This window comes from Idiotropiscis lumnitzeri, chromosome 3 (assembly GCF_059441095.1).
Source record: "Idiotropiscis lumnitzeri isolate Australia: NSW breed Sydney's pygmy pipehorse chromosome 3, RoL_Ilum_1.0, whole genome shotgun sequence".
Lineage (NCBI taxonomy): Eukaryota > Metazoa > Chordata > Actinopteri > Syngnathiformes > Syngnathidae > Idiotropiscis > Idiotropiscis lumnitzeri.
Window position 1 is genome coordinate 18268406 of NC_142393.1, and position 15909 is coordinate 18284314.

General features: G+C 39.8%; 1 protein-coding gene across 4 annotated transcripts in view; it reads left to right on the plus strand.

Moving 5' to 3' along the window:
- The first annotated feature begins 6760 nt into the window (after window positions 1–6760).
- The window catches only part of clstn1 (calsyntenin 1), a 29053-nt gene continuing 19904 nt past the window's right edge, over window positions 6761–15909 (plus strand). For 3 of the 4 annotated variants that reach the window (XM_088289745.1, XM_088289747.1, XM_088289748.1), the window contains exon 1: window positions 6761–7048. In XM_088289745.1, the coding sequence (XP_088145871.1) occupies window positions 6967–7048 (82 nt within the window). In that variant the 5' untranslated portion in view covers window positions 6761–6966. The remainder of the gene's footprint in view (window positions 7049–15909) is intronic. The other variant, XM_088289746.1, reaches the window with a different exon arrangement.

The following is a 15909-nucleotide window of genomic DNA, read 5'->3' on the forward strand; positions in this document are numbered from 1 at the left end:
AGAAGATTATGAATGTTTCGCAGCGTTTGTTTGAAGAATCTTTGGACAGTTTTCACAATTTTTTTAATTAATCAAAGAGCTACTATTTTGGTTCCGAGCATGTTTAACGCAAAGCACAGTCTAACTGTGCTAATGGGTGGAGTTTTCTTCCTTATGGTATTTTGCTAGAATGTGCACTGGTAGAATTAGTCGGGACTGGGCGTTTGCGTTTATGTACGCCATTGTGGGAAATAGTCTACTGCCCCTCCAACATCCTCAATAGTTTGTGGTGGGTTGATATAATGAGATGAAAGTTAAGTCGAAGTCGCTTATTCAAGAATGTCATTGATAATATTTCAGCACATTACAGCAGTCCTCAACCTTTTTTTCCAGCTTCGCATAAGACATATTTCGACAGGCTTAAAAACAGACCAAAGCAAATGATTTAAAACTCAACTCAACATTTCGCTAAATGTTATTGTTTTAATTAGTGGGAGTCTTGTACATGTTTCGTTTGCACAAACGAGCTGATCTCATTTGTGTTACATTGCATGATGTGCTGTAAGATGGGTCATCATAGACATTTCTAGTGTTGCAGTTCATTTTTCTCCAACGTCACAATGTTTGCCGTTGCACCAAACAAAAAAAAGTTCCTGTTAACACACAATAACTGTCATATTTGCGCTGATGCCCATGTGACGACTGAACCAACAGTTTCAACCCCTACTTCTGACCATGCCATTCTTTTGTTGCATCCTACAGTTGCTGAGCAGAGGGGACACATGGATTTTAATGCTGCCACTTTTAACCTCCTACTCTCTGATATCGCCCACTCACCATATGAGCCTCCTGCAAGGGTAAAAAAAGTGGGGGCAGACTGCTCACTTCCTCTGTCTGGACAGCAGATTTTCCCATACACACAAACACGGAGATCTTAATCACAGACGTGGCTCAACATAGAGACTGAAATGAGCGTTAGGTCTACTGTATGTCTGGGTTTTCTTTATCCGGTGTGTGCTTGAATGGAGGCGCTCAGTTTATTGACTGAAAATGAGGGGGGAAGAATTTCCGGCAATTGACTGAGTAGCCAATGTCCATCATGTTTAATATTCCTCATTTGTCTTCCTTGATGCCCTAAATTTAACTTTTCAAAATGAGTCTCCAGAGAGCCAAAAAGGAACATGCCTATCAACAGAATTGGAGTCGCTGTGTCAGCCATGTCACAGCGCCCCTCCTTCCTCCCTTAAGCTCTTTGAGGCAATAAAGCCAAAGAGGTGCGAGTTTGACACCGGCTTGACCCGCCCAGTGAACCCTTGTTGTGGCATGTCAGAGACGAGGTCAGGTTTTATTCACGGCACCTGCACTACTCAGAGCAACTTGATGCCCATCTGGAGGAATGTGCCACGCACAGCTGGCATATTGTGACGTTTTCATCAGACTGTTGACTCTTGGCGATGAATGCAAACAGTTGGCGATTAAGCTCCAACATCATGAATATGGATGCAGTTGTGCTGAAGGTGCGGCCTCGGAGCTCAGTGTGAAGACTCCTTGAGCACTGTGGAGGGCCAAAGTCGTCTGAAAGCTGATGAAACCTCCATCTGTCAGATTCCCACTCATAGCTTGGCCTTGTGTCACTAACAATAGGGCCTGAGAGACAGCTGACACGGTTGACTGCTCTCAGTGTTGGATGTAATTTAGGGGAAAGCTTGGGAAAATTAAGAAACTAAAATGTTTTGATTTGGGATGAGACATTTCGCTACCTTTTGTGAAGCTACGACATGAATCACAGTGCTATATAGAGCATATGCCTATTATTTGCATATGTCTATTTATTAGAATATTGTTAGGTAATTATACTAAATGAGTCAATTGAATTGTTCAAATATCTACAGGCCCACTTTTTAAACAATGTGGCGTTTAATGCTGTTATTCTGGCTGTTGGAATTTAGTGACTGAAAAAATGTGAATTACATGGTAATAAACCCTTAATTAACAAAACTTTGTCAATGTGTTTGTTTTTCTATTCAAGGAGAAAAATGTTCAAATAAAGAATCTATAGTCTCTTCAATTCTCTGGAGTTCAGGAAATAGTAGAAGTCAGATATCTGGGCTACTTTTCTTAACCTCGCGAGGACCCGCACTCAAGAAAGAAGAAAAAAGCGCCATCCTCACAATATACAAGGTCCCTCACATTAAACAGGTTTTTCTATCATAAGTCATGTCGGTTGAAATCGTTCTTCCTCTCTTCCTTCTTCCAAGGTCCCCGTCTGGTCCCAAGGCTTATTGGAAGGCTTGGTGTCTTCCAACATCCTGCAGTCTTGTCTTTGGTGGGGGTGTGCATAGGCGTCCAGATCTCAAATTGTTTTGTCTTTATGTGTGTGTGCCGTTTAACTGTGTATGTGGCAGATTTGCTTTATCGATGTAGCACAATGTTACGTGCTGTCACCTGTAACTATATGCAGGCTGTATGTGTGTGTGTGTGTGTGTGCGTGGGGGAGGGGGGGGGGGGGGGTAGGGGTGTGTGTGTGTGTGTGTGGTGCAAATGTGGAGCGCAAATCCTGAACAGTCTACGAAATTCAACCTTAAACTAAAATATATGAATATAATGTGAGAATAATATAAAACCAGTAAACACAATCACTTGTCATCGCTCTACATGGTACTTCTAGTTTCATTTGCTAAATTCTTTTTGTTTAATAAATGCTTAACACCTGCAGTAAATATGAACCTGCTCATGTGAATGATCGACATCCTGCCACGTAAAAGCTTAACATAATGCCACTAATATAATACAATCCTTCACAGCGTTAACCACAATGATAATTTTTATGCTACTCGTTAGCAAGCTTAACCAGCTAAGCTAACAGGAAGGCCACGCACTCCTGGTTGCAATATTTATAAAGGCCTATTGCTTTTTACTTTTGAGTGATTGTAAACGTAAATAGAAAGCATGTCTTCCTAACTGGAACAATGTTGCTGGTTCTAAAGTAATCGTATACAATACCATATCGTAACGAATGAACAGTGCACTAAAACAGTTGTTTAAGTTGATAACAAGAAACGTGTTAAGAGCAGGAGAGAAATTCCACTGACTTGGACTGTTTAATGTGTTTTGTTTTGCTTCTACCTTTTTTCTTGATAGAACGTTTAACTTCCCTGTTTTACACTACATAATTATTTCTTTATTGTGATTGGGCTAATTTACATTTTTTAGCTATGGGCACAAAAAATTATACACCTGAAATATTAAACATTATATCAGTACTCATTTTATTCCAAACTGAGTATTTGTGTGTTTGCAAAGGCGGATTTTTTTTTTATTTTTATGCAGTTGTATTGAAATCGTCATCACATTGTGCAGCGGTACCTAATGTTCTGGCGTCTGAGTGTATTGTATATTATCACTGTGTCACATTTGTGGAAAAATGCCCCAAACACAAGCGAGTTCAATCAAAGCAAAAGAAAACTTTGAGAGCAACGATGGTAATGCTGCACATAAGTTGTCTCGAGGTTAATAAATGGCCAGCAGGGCAGCCAAGGATGTGAGATAGATGAAGTGGAGGCAAATCAATCACAGAGGATAAGTTTTAAAAGTTCCCCCATGTGGAGATGGCGTTTGATTTAGACCACAAAGGCATCTTAAAGGTGGAGGACTTTCCACTCGCTGTGTGATTTGTTGCCACTGGCGCAGACGGACACGCTGGCCTTAAGGTTTTCTCTGTAAGAACTTCATATAAAAATGTGCTCGCTCTGAAGCTTGAAGGCATTTTCCTTCAAAAATGAATTTATGAGCAACATTTACCATACATTTACCAATGTTAGCAAAAATAAAGTGTAACTTAAGCAAAAAAAAAGGATTTGGTTAAAAAAAATAAACTAACTTTTAATTATAAAACAAAAGTAACTTTTAATTACGTGCCATTACTGTTGTGTGCTTTTGAGATTAAACATGATTTCTTTGTTGCAACTTTTTTAAGGTATATGTGGCCATCTCAGTCTGTACGTTGAAGGTGGTGCCTGGAGTAAAAGCGCGATGAAAATCACGCATCTTGAGGTAAAATCTTCCGAAGTTGATAACAGCATTGCGCTGCCTAGCTGGCAGCAGACAGAGTGTACAAACAACCTTGCAATCATGCAAATCAAACTGCCCATGACCGTGAACCCGCACTTCTTTGTGCATTCTCTTTTTCCTGTTTAGTGTCTAGACTGCAGACTGCATGTGCCATTAACAACCGGCCATCACAGGAAATAGAAACGGAACAAGTGGAACAACTAATTAAATGGCTGTTTGTGGGGCAACGGTCATTGCTCATGCAGACTTAGATGAAGGGGAGTCTACAGACTACATGATTTGCTGATAATTGTTTTCTTGTTCAGTATTTAATTAAATTCCAAGAAACTGACCTTATACATCATTTGTGGATATGTTCAAGCTATCGGTCTTAAAATTTACATTAAGACTCCCAAAAGCTATCCATTTCCATTATTTCAACACATCATTGAATATTGATGCATGTTTAAACATGAATAATGCATTGCCAATGTATATTCTCATAGTAAGATAGTCTTTTAATATTAGAAATGTTTGTGGCTGTGCTATGTGTTGTATTCAACCTCCAAGGACCATATGAAATTCAGGAAAAAAATTAAATAAACAACTCAAATTATTACTGTACAAGTTATGAGCAGTTGTTGGTCTTTTCATAACACTTGTTGTGGGGTTTATTTGATTTTAGGATCGCATGTAAGGCCAAGACTGAGACCAAGAACAAATTTGGGACAATTGCGATGCTTTGGAAACAAACAAGAGCCATGAAAATAGTCCTAAACCCTCACAGTGGGTGTGAGGTATTTTGAAGGAAGTCACACCTTTCTGATCCTGCTCTGATGACTCACACCTATCCTCCAAGCCCCCCTGTTGCCAGGGCCCATTGTACCCTCATAGGAATGATAATGGCCACTCTGTCCATTCCCTCCATCCCCTCCCATGCATCTGTGAGGATGGGGCGGGGGGATGCTTTCACTTTGTCCCGGCCACTTCATGTCTTGCCAAAGTGGAAACAAACACACAATTGTCTTCTCAGCGCTATCCTGAAGGCCACAGACTGTTACTATGCACTCCTCACTTAATTGCGGCAACACATAAATGTGTCCATTCTCCATTATTTCTCTGTACTCGTAATCGTTCATCGTATGAGCTCTAACAACTGACCTTTATTTATTAATAATTTGTACGGTGTACCATTATATACACATTGATGAGCATCTTTGGTATGTAAAGATTCATTTTCATAATTTGCCATATCCTTCTAAGATAGGTTGAGTGTTTCAACATCCTATTTGGTTAAATAAGAGGACTTGTGAGTTTGGTCTTTTGCACTTATGTTCCGCTATCTTAAAATGTCCTGTGACATTCGGCAAGCTATCACCACATTTTTGCCTAGTTAATTTCCCGTGAGCTGTATTCTCGCACTTCAATTAGCATGATCACCGGTAGCGTGGCTATTTAGTCTCCCGGCTTCTGTGTGACACCTGGAGGCATTTTTATCGTCTCGACCCCTGTTGGTCTTAGTTTCGCGTCTAAACCAAACCCGCCGCATGCGCTCCCACAATAACAGTATTGACGTCACTAGACAGCCACCGGCTCGTGTTGCATTCAGGCACTCCGCGTTACCTCCGATTTTTTTATCGCCTGCTTGCACGTGGAGCCACAAAAGGAGGTGAGGGCAAGGTTGAATTTAATTGAGCTGTTTTTTATTTTTGAAAATAATTCTTTATATGAAGAGAGAGAGGGGGGGGGGGAGAAAACAGTGGATGCCTGCCTCCTGGATTCTGAATCTTACCCGAAACCCAAGAGGAAAATCAGAGATCAAAGACTGCTCTAAGTCCGTGCATGATCTCCAGACCAGATAGTCTCTACCATATATATATATATATAAATGTATATATATATATATATATATATATATATATATATAAAAAAAGAGGAAAATTGTTTTCTGTACAGTGCAGTTTTTTGTTTTTACCAGTTATATAAAAAAAAACGTTTCGTGTATAACTGTGAATGAAACTTTTTTTTGTACGTAGTTACATGTCAGAGTCTATACAGTTTAACTTTTAACGACGGTAAATATAGGAATTGAGTCAGTGCTACTTATGAAATCTCTCCTTACCCTTCAGGTCCCCCATGCGATATAGCGAATTTGCCATTTCGTACCACTTTTTGAATGTGTTGCGACCCACATCTTGAAAAATAGTGACCACGATTCATTGTGCTGCAAGTGATTCCAGGATTAGAGGGGCGCTGAGCTCCTGGCCAGCCAAAACAAATTTCACATTTTTGGACATTTTAAAGAAATTTTAATTCCCGTATTTCTAAAAGCAATATATTTATATCAATTGCGAAAGTCTGTGAGTACACTCTCAAATCTGTAAAATGTTCAGCCACAGCAAAGGAGAAATAAATTATGAAGTAAACATATTGTTATCGTAGCAATTTCTCGGGAAAGACAACTCATTTTAATACATTATCACAACACCTCTGCATAGATTTTAACAGTATTTTTGTTCCCCTGGCATAAACCAGCCTCCATAGTAAGAAGGTCGACTAAAAAGAACCAAAACAAAGAAAAATGTCCTATGTCCTAAGTATTGGCAAGTGTGAATTTATTGTATACATACGAGGGGGGCTGTGACATGCTTTTTTTTTTTTTTACCTGTGATACGAGTTGAAACGCGAACGTCCAACAGAATGAAACCGTATTGAACGCACCAAAGTGCAAACCTGCGAGGGAAGCGGCGATTGAAGGGATTGCAGACGGCCATCTTAGAGCTACCGTCAACACCGCGGATTCATCCATTGCTTTCCCCCTTTTCTTTTTCTCATTAGCTAAACCTTCCTCCCGACTGACGAGAGAATTTTACAAGGACAAAAAGAAGAACAAGGGCGTCCGTGTTCGAGTTTTTCGCGGCTGAACTCCAAGTCGGGATGCGCTTCCGAAGGAATAAACTCTTGGCATCCGCCGTCGTACTGGTCCTGGCGCTGGCGAGCGCGCTGGATGCGGCTAAAGGTAACTAATCTGGGATTTATATGCCGCAACGTTTGCTCTGTGTGGACGATGTCGAACAGGTTTAGACCTGAGACGAGACGGTTCTCTCGAGTCGCCAGGCTGGTTGGTGAGCCGGTGAAGGTTACAGCAAGGAGGGATGCGTGCGGAGGAGGAACCTGTTCTGGGCTGCTCAGCTGCCCGAGTCGCAGCAAGTGCAAACAGCGATGCTGGATCTAAGCACTCGTTCACGGCCCCTTTCCACCACTAAAACACCATGTTCGTCCCCCCCCCACGCGCTTTAAAAACGCCCGGGGTCGAATTTTGTCGTTTTATTTATTAATTAAGGTAACAGTAAGACATTTTCTGTCTTCTGCTATCTGTCTATTTTTAGCCTTCGACTGCACCGCGTCGTCTTTTAGTTGCTTTAAATAAATAATGAGCTCGCTTTTTTTCCTCCTTTAAATCCTCATATTCGTCTGCAGATTTCAGTGCATTTATACGACATGTACTAACGCGTGTTAAATGTAGAGTTAGTTCGTTTGGAGTTTTAAACAAAATAAAAAAAAAACAGTTAATATTTATTGTTAATATTTATTGTTGTCATTAGCAGGCCTCGTGCTGGCTACGCATTGCAGATCCATCCTGTGGATTATGAATACGAGTGGGCTCATTGAGGAGAAATACAATTGGTTCCGGTCGTAGTGGCGTGAGAATTCCCTAATCAAGACAAAACGTCATTGAGGGTTGAGGGGGCTTGCAGGTCTGTCTGTATTTGCTGCAGGCGGTGCACCTCCCTGGCGCTGTCCCACGGCTCAGACACGATCACCCTGTTTGTGCGAAACCGTGGAAGTCAACCCACCCAGCGAGTTTGGGAATTGCTTGCACATCAGCGTGTCATGGAGGCTAAAGCTTGTGATCTTCTTTCTTGGGGTGATGAAGAAATTAACAATGCTGAGTTGGTTTTGCAGGGTCATTCACACTTGTCTTGAACCACTTTTTACACTCCCTGTTCATGTTGGGCTTTATTTTTTTCTCCCTTCGATATAAACAGTACAACACAGAATGGGGTACTCAGTTGTTCTGGAAATATATTGCTTTCAGATGTAGGATTTGAAGTACTGTAACCCCCCGAGGCCCCTTTTTAGTCACAGTTTTAGGTGCTTTTTCTGAATGCCTTTATGAGGCCACGATGCTACCAAAGCCCTGTTTATGTTGGAAAGGGATATGCGTCAAGGAAGTAGGTTGAAGTGATACATCTTCACAAAGAGACAAGCTTTGTATGTTAGGGAAGAGCTGAATTTAGTCTGGGTTGTTAGTGGAAGTTACAGAGAGTCTTTTTTATTTACAGAATCAAATGTGGTTCAAAAACACACAACACAATCTGTTGAACATGGGAAAAAAATACTCAAATATACACGTAATGTAAAAATACTTAAATATAAATGGAATGTTTTTCCTCTATTCTTCCTCTTCTTCTTATTTTGTTAATGTCTCCAGCCTTTTTCATGTGCAGCACTTACAGCTTTTTTTAAAAAAAAAATGTTTTACAACGTACAAGTGCTCTATAAATAACATGTAATTGAGTTGAGTTCTGTTCTGTTCTGTTCACTGACTTGTCTTATTCCACTTGCCTGGTCAATGAATATTCGGGCAGTCTATCAAATTATTTTAGAGTTGAATTTCCTCACGACTCTTCCATTGAATCATAAAGTACAAAGTAATCCAAAAAGTTATTGTAAAGTAACGCTCAAGTCACTTACTAGTGAAGATTTTCACATCAATTAGTTTGCCCAAAAATTTGTGGATGAAAAAAAACAGCGACTGTGAGCGGTGCATCGGCACTCAACTGCTGCAGAGCGCATCTCAGCGGTCCTGAGTGAGACAATGACATGTTGGAAACATAGTAGTGTATCTGGGTAGCATGTTATTTATTGATTGTTACGTCACTTATACTCCCATTGGATCTTTGCTAAGCAACGTGTTGACAACAGACGTGTCCTAAACTATGCGAAGTGTAAAACTTATGCCAAAGATATCACGAGACATGCCCCTCACAATGAAAATGTCACTAACAGCAGTGTGAACTTTGTACCAAGAGAGGGTGATAATAGAGAGAAAAGAAAAGGTTTCCTGGTTTAGGTAGAGTACAATGGACTAATGGAACCTAGAAATGTCAACTTTTTTCCCAGCCTTAATACATGTGTGCTCCTTCTGTTTTGCATTTCTTGGCCTCCTAGGCGACAGACAGTGTGGTGTACACATACATATAACGTGCATAGATTTGCGGAAATTTCACAAAGAGAATGTTGCAGTAATGCAACTCGTTTTTGGCAGACTGGTGCCGTTTATGTTCAAATATTTGGCATCTAATGTTTTTTACTGCTAGATTGATTCTGTGATCCTGTTTATGGCGTTTTGCATTATTTTACGTGTAAACATTAAGCTCCATGGTAAATGTAGTCATGCCAGAGAAACATATTAACATAATTGTGATAGTTGTTACAATGTCATCTCCAGAAATGTTTCCTATAGATGCTAGTCGCAGCTTTCAAAGCGACAGTAAACACGACAAACAACACCCAGAATTATTTATTACCATGATCTGTTTCATTGTGAAAGCGTTTCATGGATGTTTACCTCCAAGCCGGGGGAGTTTTTGTGAGCGGCATCTGCTGGCATCCCCGCACTTATCAGCCAAAGCGATGTGTGAAATCACCATCTGGGTGAAGGATTAGGTTGTATCAGGCCGGCTTTGTGTCCTATCAGCATGCTGTTGCTCTAGCTACTGTCAAACACACTCGGGGTTGACCTCTGTCATGTTCAGGTCTTGGTTAATAATGACGATGAATTTTTGTCATGGATGACAATGCATTTGTTTTTTTAGTATTCTGTTGGAAGCAACAGGGTTTATCAACAGTAGCGGCAGGAATCTCTCACCACCTCATGATTCAATTACATTCTGAGTCAAAGGGCTACATTTTAATTCAGTTACTGCATAATGTCGCAATGTGATTCCTCATGCATACCATCTCCCCGAAATATTGTACGTTTGTTCCTGTAGTGTTTTAAAAATAGGTACTAATTCAATATTGAAGACACCAAGAAGGACAATTCCACATCAAAGAAGTTCACCCCATTGCACATAACTTGTTCGCACTATAGCACTCTTCTCTTTAAGTGTCGCACCTCTCTTTAAGTGGCTGTCAAGCTGCGCTTCCGCACTTCTTGAACAGAGGAAGGACTAAGTCACATATGTGCAAGTCACAAGTACGTTTCGAGTCGTCACCTTCCCAAGTCGCTGTGGTGAGAAATGAAGCAATTCAAGTCGCGTCGCCATCAAATTTCAAGCAGGTCAAGTCATTACTTGTTTCAAGCAAGTTGCAAGTCAAGTCATAAAATCTTGCTCTGTAAAATACAAGTTGGTGTGATAAAAAAATGTTTCACTACCACAAAAACTACTTATAAAATAAATAAAAAAACTTATAAAATGAATGTCTTCACTTCTGTTGTTTAGACGAATGCATTTTTTCATAAATAATGTTTATATGAGTGGCACAATGTTAATGTGGTGATAAATATTGAAATTTGCTGAATGAAGGTGTAAACATGTATAATCATCACATTTAATTACTCCATACTTTGTTTCAGGTGCCAATCTGTTACCCAATTCTAATTAGCGTGTGTAAATAAGTGAAGGAAAGGCATTCAGTGTGCACTTTGTTGTTTGTCACTTTTAGAAGTTGAGTGAATTTGACAAGCATTAGTTTGCGTGGCAGCAATAGAATATATTTAACGATTTAGTGCTCTATATTAGAGTCTGTATCGATGTCTTTGATGAATAACAACTTCTGTTTTAAACATTCTCGTTTCAAGATAACAGTGTTTGTGGTGTCTAATCCATTGCTTTATTGAAATGCAACAACGACATGAAGTGTTTGACCAGCGATTGGTGAGCTAAACTGTCGAACTGACCTTAGCTTAGGTTGACAGAGCTACCTGATATGTGTCAGACAGGTGAAACGAAACTTATAGATGTCCCTCGCATCTTTGAGTTTCAAACCTTGCGTGTTGCTTATTGTCTTTTTCCCAGTTTCATGCATTTTGCCATCTTCGTTTTGTCGTCATGGACAAAATAATCCATCCTTGGAGTTGCTCCGACGATGTTGGCGTTTACGTTGTCACTTCACAATCACAAGTGGCACTGACTGGGTTGCCAGGTTGGCGTGACGTAGCATAACCCCTCTTTTTTTCTCTCTTTCTTCCCTAAAAAGACAAACGGTGTAAAAGTGCTCATTTCAAACTATAAATGTATATACATGACTTCTCAAAGTAGTTCAAGTTGTCAAGTGGCGCGAGTCCCCCGCTCTGCTTATGAATTCCACTTTTTTTGTTGCGCCAGTACGTTTATAGATTGAAATATAGGAAACCATTCAACATTGTCTACATATGCATCGTGATGCATAAAAAAAGAAATCACATTTTCAGACAGTGTGTGCGTTTAAAAACTAAAAAAACTAATCATGTGGTTTTAGCTCCAAAATGCTTTTGGTTACGGCACCCTCCCCGAAGTTTAACCTTCATAGTTTACCTGTGGTGTTTTGATCTCATCTGTGTATTCAAGTACTTCTGTGTGCAAAAGATCTCACGCTTCACTCTTCCTTCCATGGTCCAATCGAAGCGGGACGCAAAGCATCATCTCAGGCCACTTTAACTGGACAAGTACTTCCAATTGATCCATTGAAGATGGCATCAGTCACTTTTACAGCATTGTGCAAGAACACAAAATTAAGCATATGTTCATCTGGCTGGTTTCACCTCATTCAAAGCATTTCAGCACATTGAAATCAATGCCCACACATATACTTTTTGTTTTTATCACATATTAGCTTTTAGGATGTAAATCCGGCTCATGTCATTATGCTGCGTTAAAGGACAAATGGACACAATGTGACATTGGGTTGTTACGATACATCTATTTAATCAATGCATCAACGTGTCTGCACCGCAATCCAGCTACATCGATTGCCTTGGACTAGTTCACAAAGCTGGCCACGCATCGACACATCCGTTTTATAAGTTATTCATCTATTTAATTGATACAATTAACAAATTAATTTTATACTCAGAACTCCCCTTGATACCATTAGATTTTTTATTCAAGTCTGAATGTTATTTATTATTTGTAACTATTTATTTTTAGTTTGTAGAAGTCCTCTTCGGTCAGCACTGGGGATTTATGTCATGCACGCAACATTGTAAATGGCGGTGAGGAAAATATGTAAGGAAATCTTCTTGACAAGACGATTGCCGTGTATAGCCTTTGCAAATGCCGACCGTGTCAAGTGGTTAAGCCCTACATTGATATGAATCATATTGTCAAAAAAACGTATTGTTACACCCATAATGTGACATCTTGCGGAATATGAAAATTACAGTTAAAAACACGACTTAAATATCGCAAATGGAACATTATTCGTCAGAGGTGCACTTTAGCAATCAATTGTTCTTCATACATTTATTTTTTTGTGCAAATTTATTTCATATGTAGGATTTTACAGGCGTTTGGAGTGCTCATTCATTCCACAAAGATTTCTGACACTTGTCACCTTGTTAATGTCAGCCCATTTGGCATGTCGTCTTTACATTTTTTTCATACTATTAACTAACCTAAAATGTTGCATATTTACAACCGTGACATCCTTTTTTTGTGCGCATGCGTACCACTTCACATATGTATTCCATTCATATCAGAAGTTGCATTTCTTTTTGTAATGTTAATGACGAGGTAAACATATTTAATAAAAAAAAAAAGATCCAAATTGGGCCTCATGCCTTGCAGTGTGAACATAGCTTCATGACATAACCACACTTGTTAGCTTTTCATGTTACAAAGGCCTCAACTTTGAAGGGCACAGCTGGAGGCGACGAATTGTTCGTAACATTTAAATCAATGCCAGCGTGATGAATTTGCCTTTTTTTTTTTAGCATGATTATGTGCATGTGTTGTGTTGATGTTGGTTTGAAACAGTCTAGAGTGCTGATATATCGTATAATACCAACTTTAAGGATTCATGTTTGGTGCCTCAAGCAACCTGTGTTATCTTTTTTTTTTTATTATTATTAAGCTGTTAAATGATACTTCAAGGCTGCGGTTCCTCCTTGGGAGAGACAAATTGTAGATTCTCATTGATGTTGGAAAACATGACGTCATCTTTTGAGATGGTAACAAGTATAAAAATGAAAACGTCAGTCATCATAATAAGCATGTCACCTTTGATTATGGGATTGAGACATTTTTTGCCACTCCTGAGTTGAGGTACATCACAACGGCTGCTAAATCAATTGCATATTATCTGGAAGTACTTCTGGGGAAAATAAATGTAAACAGAAGGCAAAACGATGACCTATATTATTTCGGTAATTCGATAAAATGCCATCAAAAGAGTTGTTTGAAAACACATGGTAACCATTGCCAAATGTCGTGCGTCTGCAATGCCCTGTTTAACTTAACTTGGCCTCCCAGAGGAGCTCTGTTTTTACAAGCTGACTGATTTATTGATTTTTTTTCAAGAATCTCTCATGAAACAAAGGACGTTTTTTTAGGGCCGAAGTTGCGGTTCTGGATTTCTCTACTGCACATTACAATGTCTCCTCTGTTCAAAAGACCACAACTCAAGTCCTTCAAGAATGTGTACATGAGATAATCCCCAGAAAGTAGCAAACTTTTGAAAGCCTTCATGTTTAGTAAATCGCCCCAGAGTTCCTGAAGAGGCTGGTCGTAAGAGAAGTGGTGACTTTGCTCTCATTGGTTCTTTCTCAAGCTCAATGGAGTCAGTGAACCTTCAAGAATGGGTCACTGAGTTGGGAATATGTAAGTCTACACCCTATAACTCGGGAGTTGTTGTGCTGGTCCTCGCGGAAGTATTTACATTCACGTCAGGTCTTTTATTGAGTTAAATGTGGTCATTTTTGGATGTGGAAACGCAAAATAAAGGATAACAATATTTTTGCTTCATTGTGAACGTGTTACAAAATGAATCAGAATATCTTGACTCTGACAGAAGTTCCATGTCCATATGATGGTGATAATGATATTAATTGGAAAAATGATTTCACGTGATGGCTTGTCCACATTGAGCTATTCCGGGGAAACAGGCAAGACAACATGTTACCTGATCGGGCAGGTCGGTTGCAGCCGGCCGCTCCAGACATCTCGCGTCTTCACTCTCAGTGGCCCTTTTGTGCCGTTTGCACAGAGACGCGATTGAGTTGCATTCAAGGCTCTGCATCTCCCAGACCCCAACGCCACCCCGCCCCCTCCTTAGAGGAGCTCCACGGCCGCAGTGGGTGTACCCTCCGTCGGGCGCTTGTAATTGCGTGGAAGACAAACAAATGCTGTTGCCTGGCAGGGGAACTGAGAGGCGCCCCTCTGTGGAGATCGAAGGTCCCTGAGGTCTTGAAGTTGCAGGCTGTTTAAATCCGCCTTAAACACTTGCAGCTCTGTTTTGGAGGCGGCTCGCATCAACAAGCTCAGGAGGCTGCAAGGCGAGATGGGCAAATAGAGACGTGTGCTCACTTTTTCAGACCGTGAGCAGATTGTTCCTTACTTTTTCTTATGCTGTAGATTTAAGAGAGCCTCTCGAGTTGAAGATATTTATTAATGCAAAGTTGCATCCACATGACATCTTCATTGATGTGGCAGCGTTTTTTTTTTCATTTGGATGACCTCAGCACAACCTAGAGCTCCCACAGGAGGCCCACCGGTGGTTGTCAACCTTGAAAACTGTGTGCACTGCGTCTCAGTAATACACTTAAAAAAAGTTTTGGTTCAGCAATACTTTCTCTGTTTCCCTGGTTACATCAAGGTCTGACTGATTGAGTCTCCCATTTCTTTATCTACTTTATCGGATTGAAATGAAAAACAAGCTGGCATTTCAAATGGAAACTTGAAAATCTACATGTTGCTGTGAGTGCAAAATATAAGTGACATTATTTGCAGTTAAACATTTACATTGTAACTTCAAATATCTTTCTAAATCATTTGTAAGTGAAATGCTTAGTCACAGCAATTGATAATCACCCTGCTTGAAGGACAAAAAAAATTGGAAAATAATTACCGTTGAGAAGCTGAAATTCCCAGAATTTGGAATATTTTTTTTTTTTATTAAAAAGGAATCTACAGGCTTAATTAATGATCGCTATCGATTCATAAAGGCCTATGTAGTTAAAAACACATGTGCATATGTTTTTGTTTTTCTTCAATCATTGTACAGAAGGGTATCTTAATATAATCTTAAACGTGTATATGGAAAAGCTGAACTACACAAAAAATAACGACACGCAGTACTGTTTTTCTCCCCCATCCAGTTTAAATGGCTTTCTTAAAAAAAAGATGGCACAAAACTGCTGAACAGCAAATCAACATTTTCAAGAACCCATTTTGCGCATGTTCTCACAAAATCATTTCACTCAAAGATTTAAAAATTGGGCCCACATGTGTCACCTCTGAAAGGTGAATCCATCACAACAGCCGCTTGTCCAATTAAGCCACCATGGGTGCAACAATTCATTGACTTATTGACCACTAATTGATTATCACATTAATTGTGAATCATTTTTTGATAATTGATGAATCTTTTGGATATCTTTTTTTACTTCAAAATTGTTCAAATGCTCAGAATTTCAGCTTCTCAAAAGGAAATGTTATCCAATTTATGTAATCTGCCATGAAAGCAGACTTATTATATTTGTCCATCTATCCATCTATTAGCTGATCCACTTATCCTCATGAGGGTCGCAGGCGGGCTGGAGCCTATCCCAGCTGTCTTCGGGCAGTTGGCGGGTAACGCCCTGGACTGGTTGCCAGCCAATTGCAGGGCACA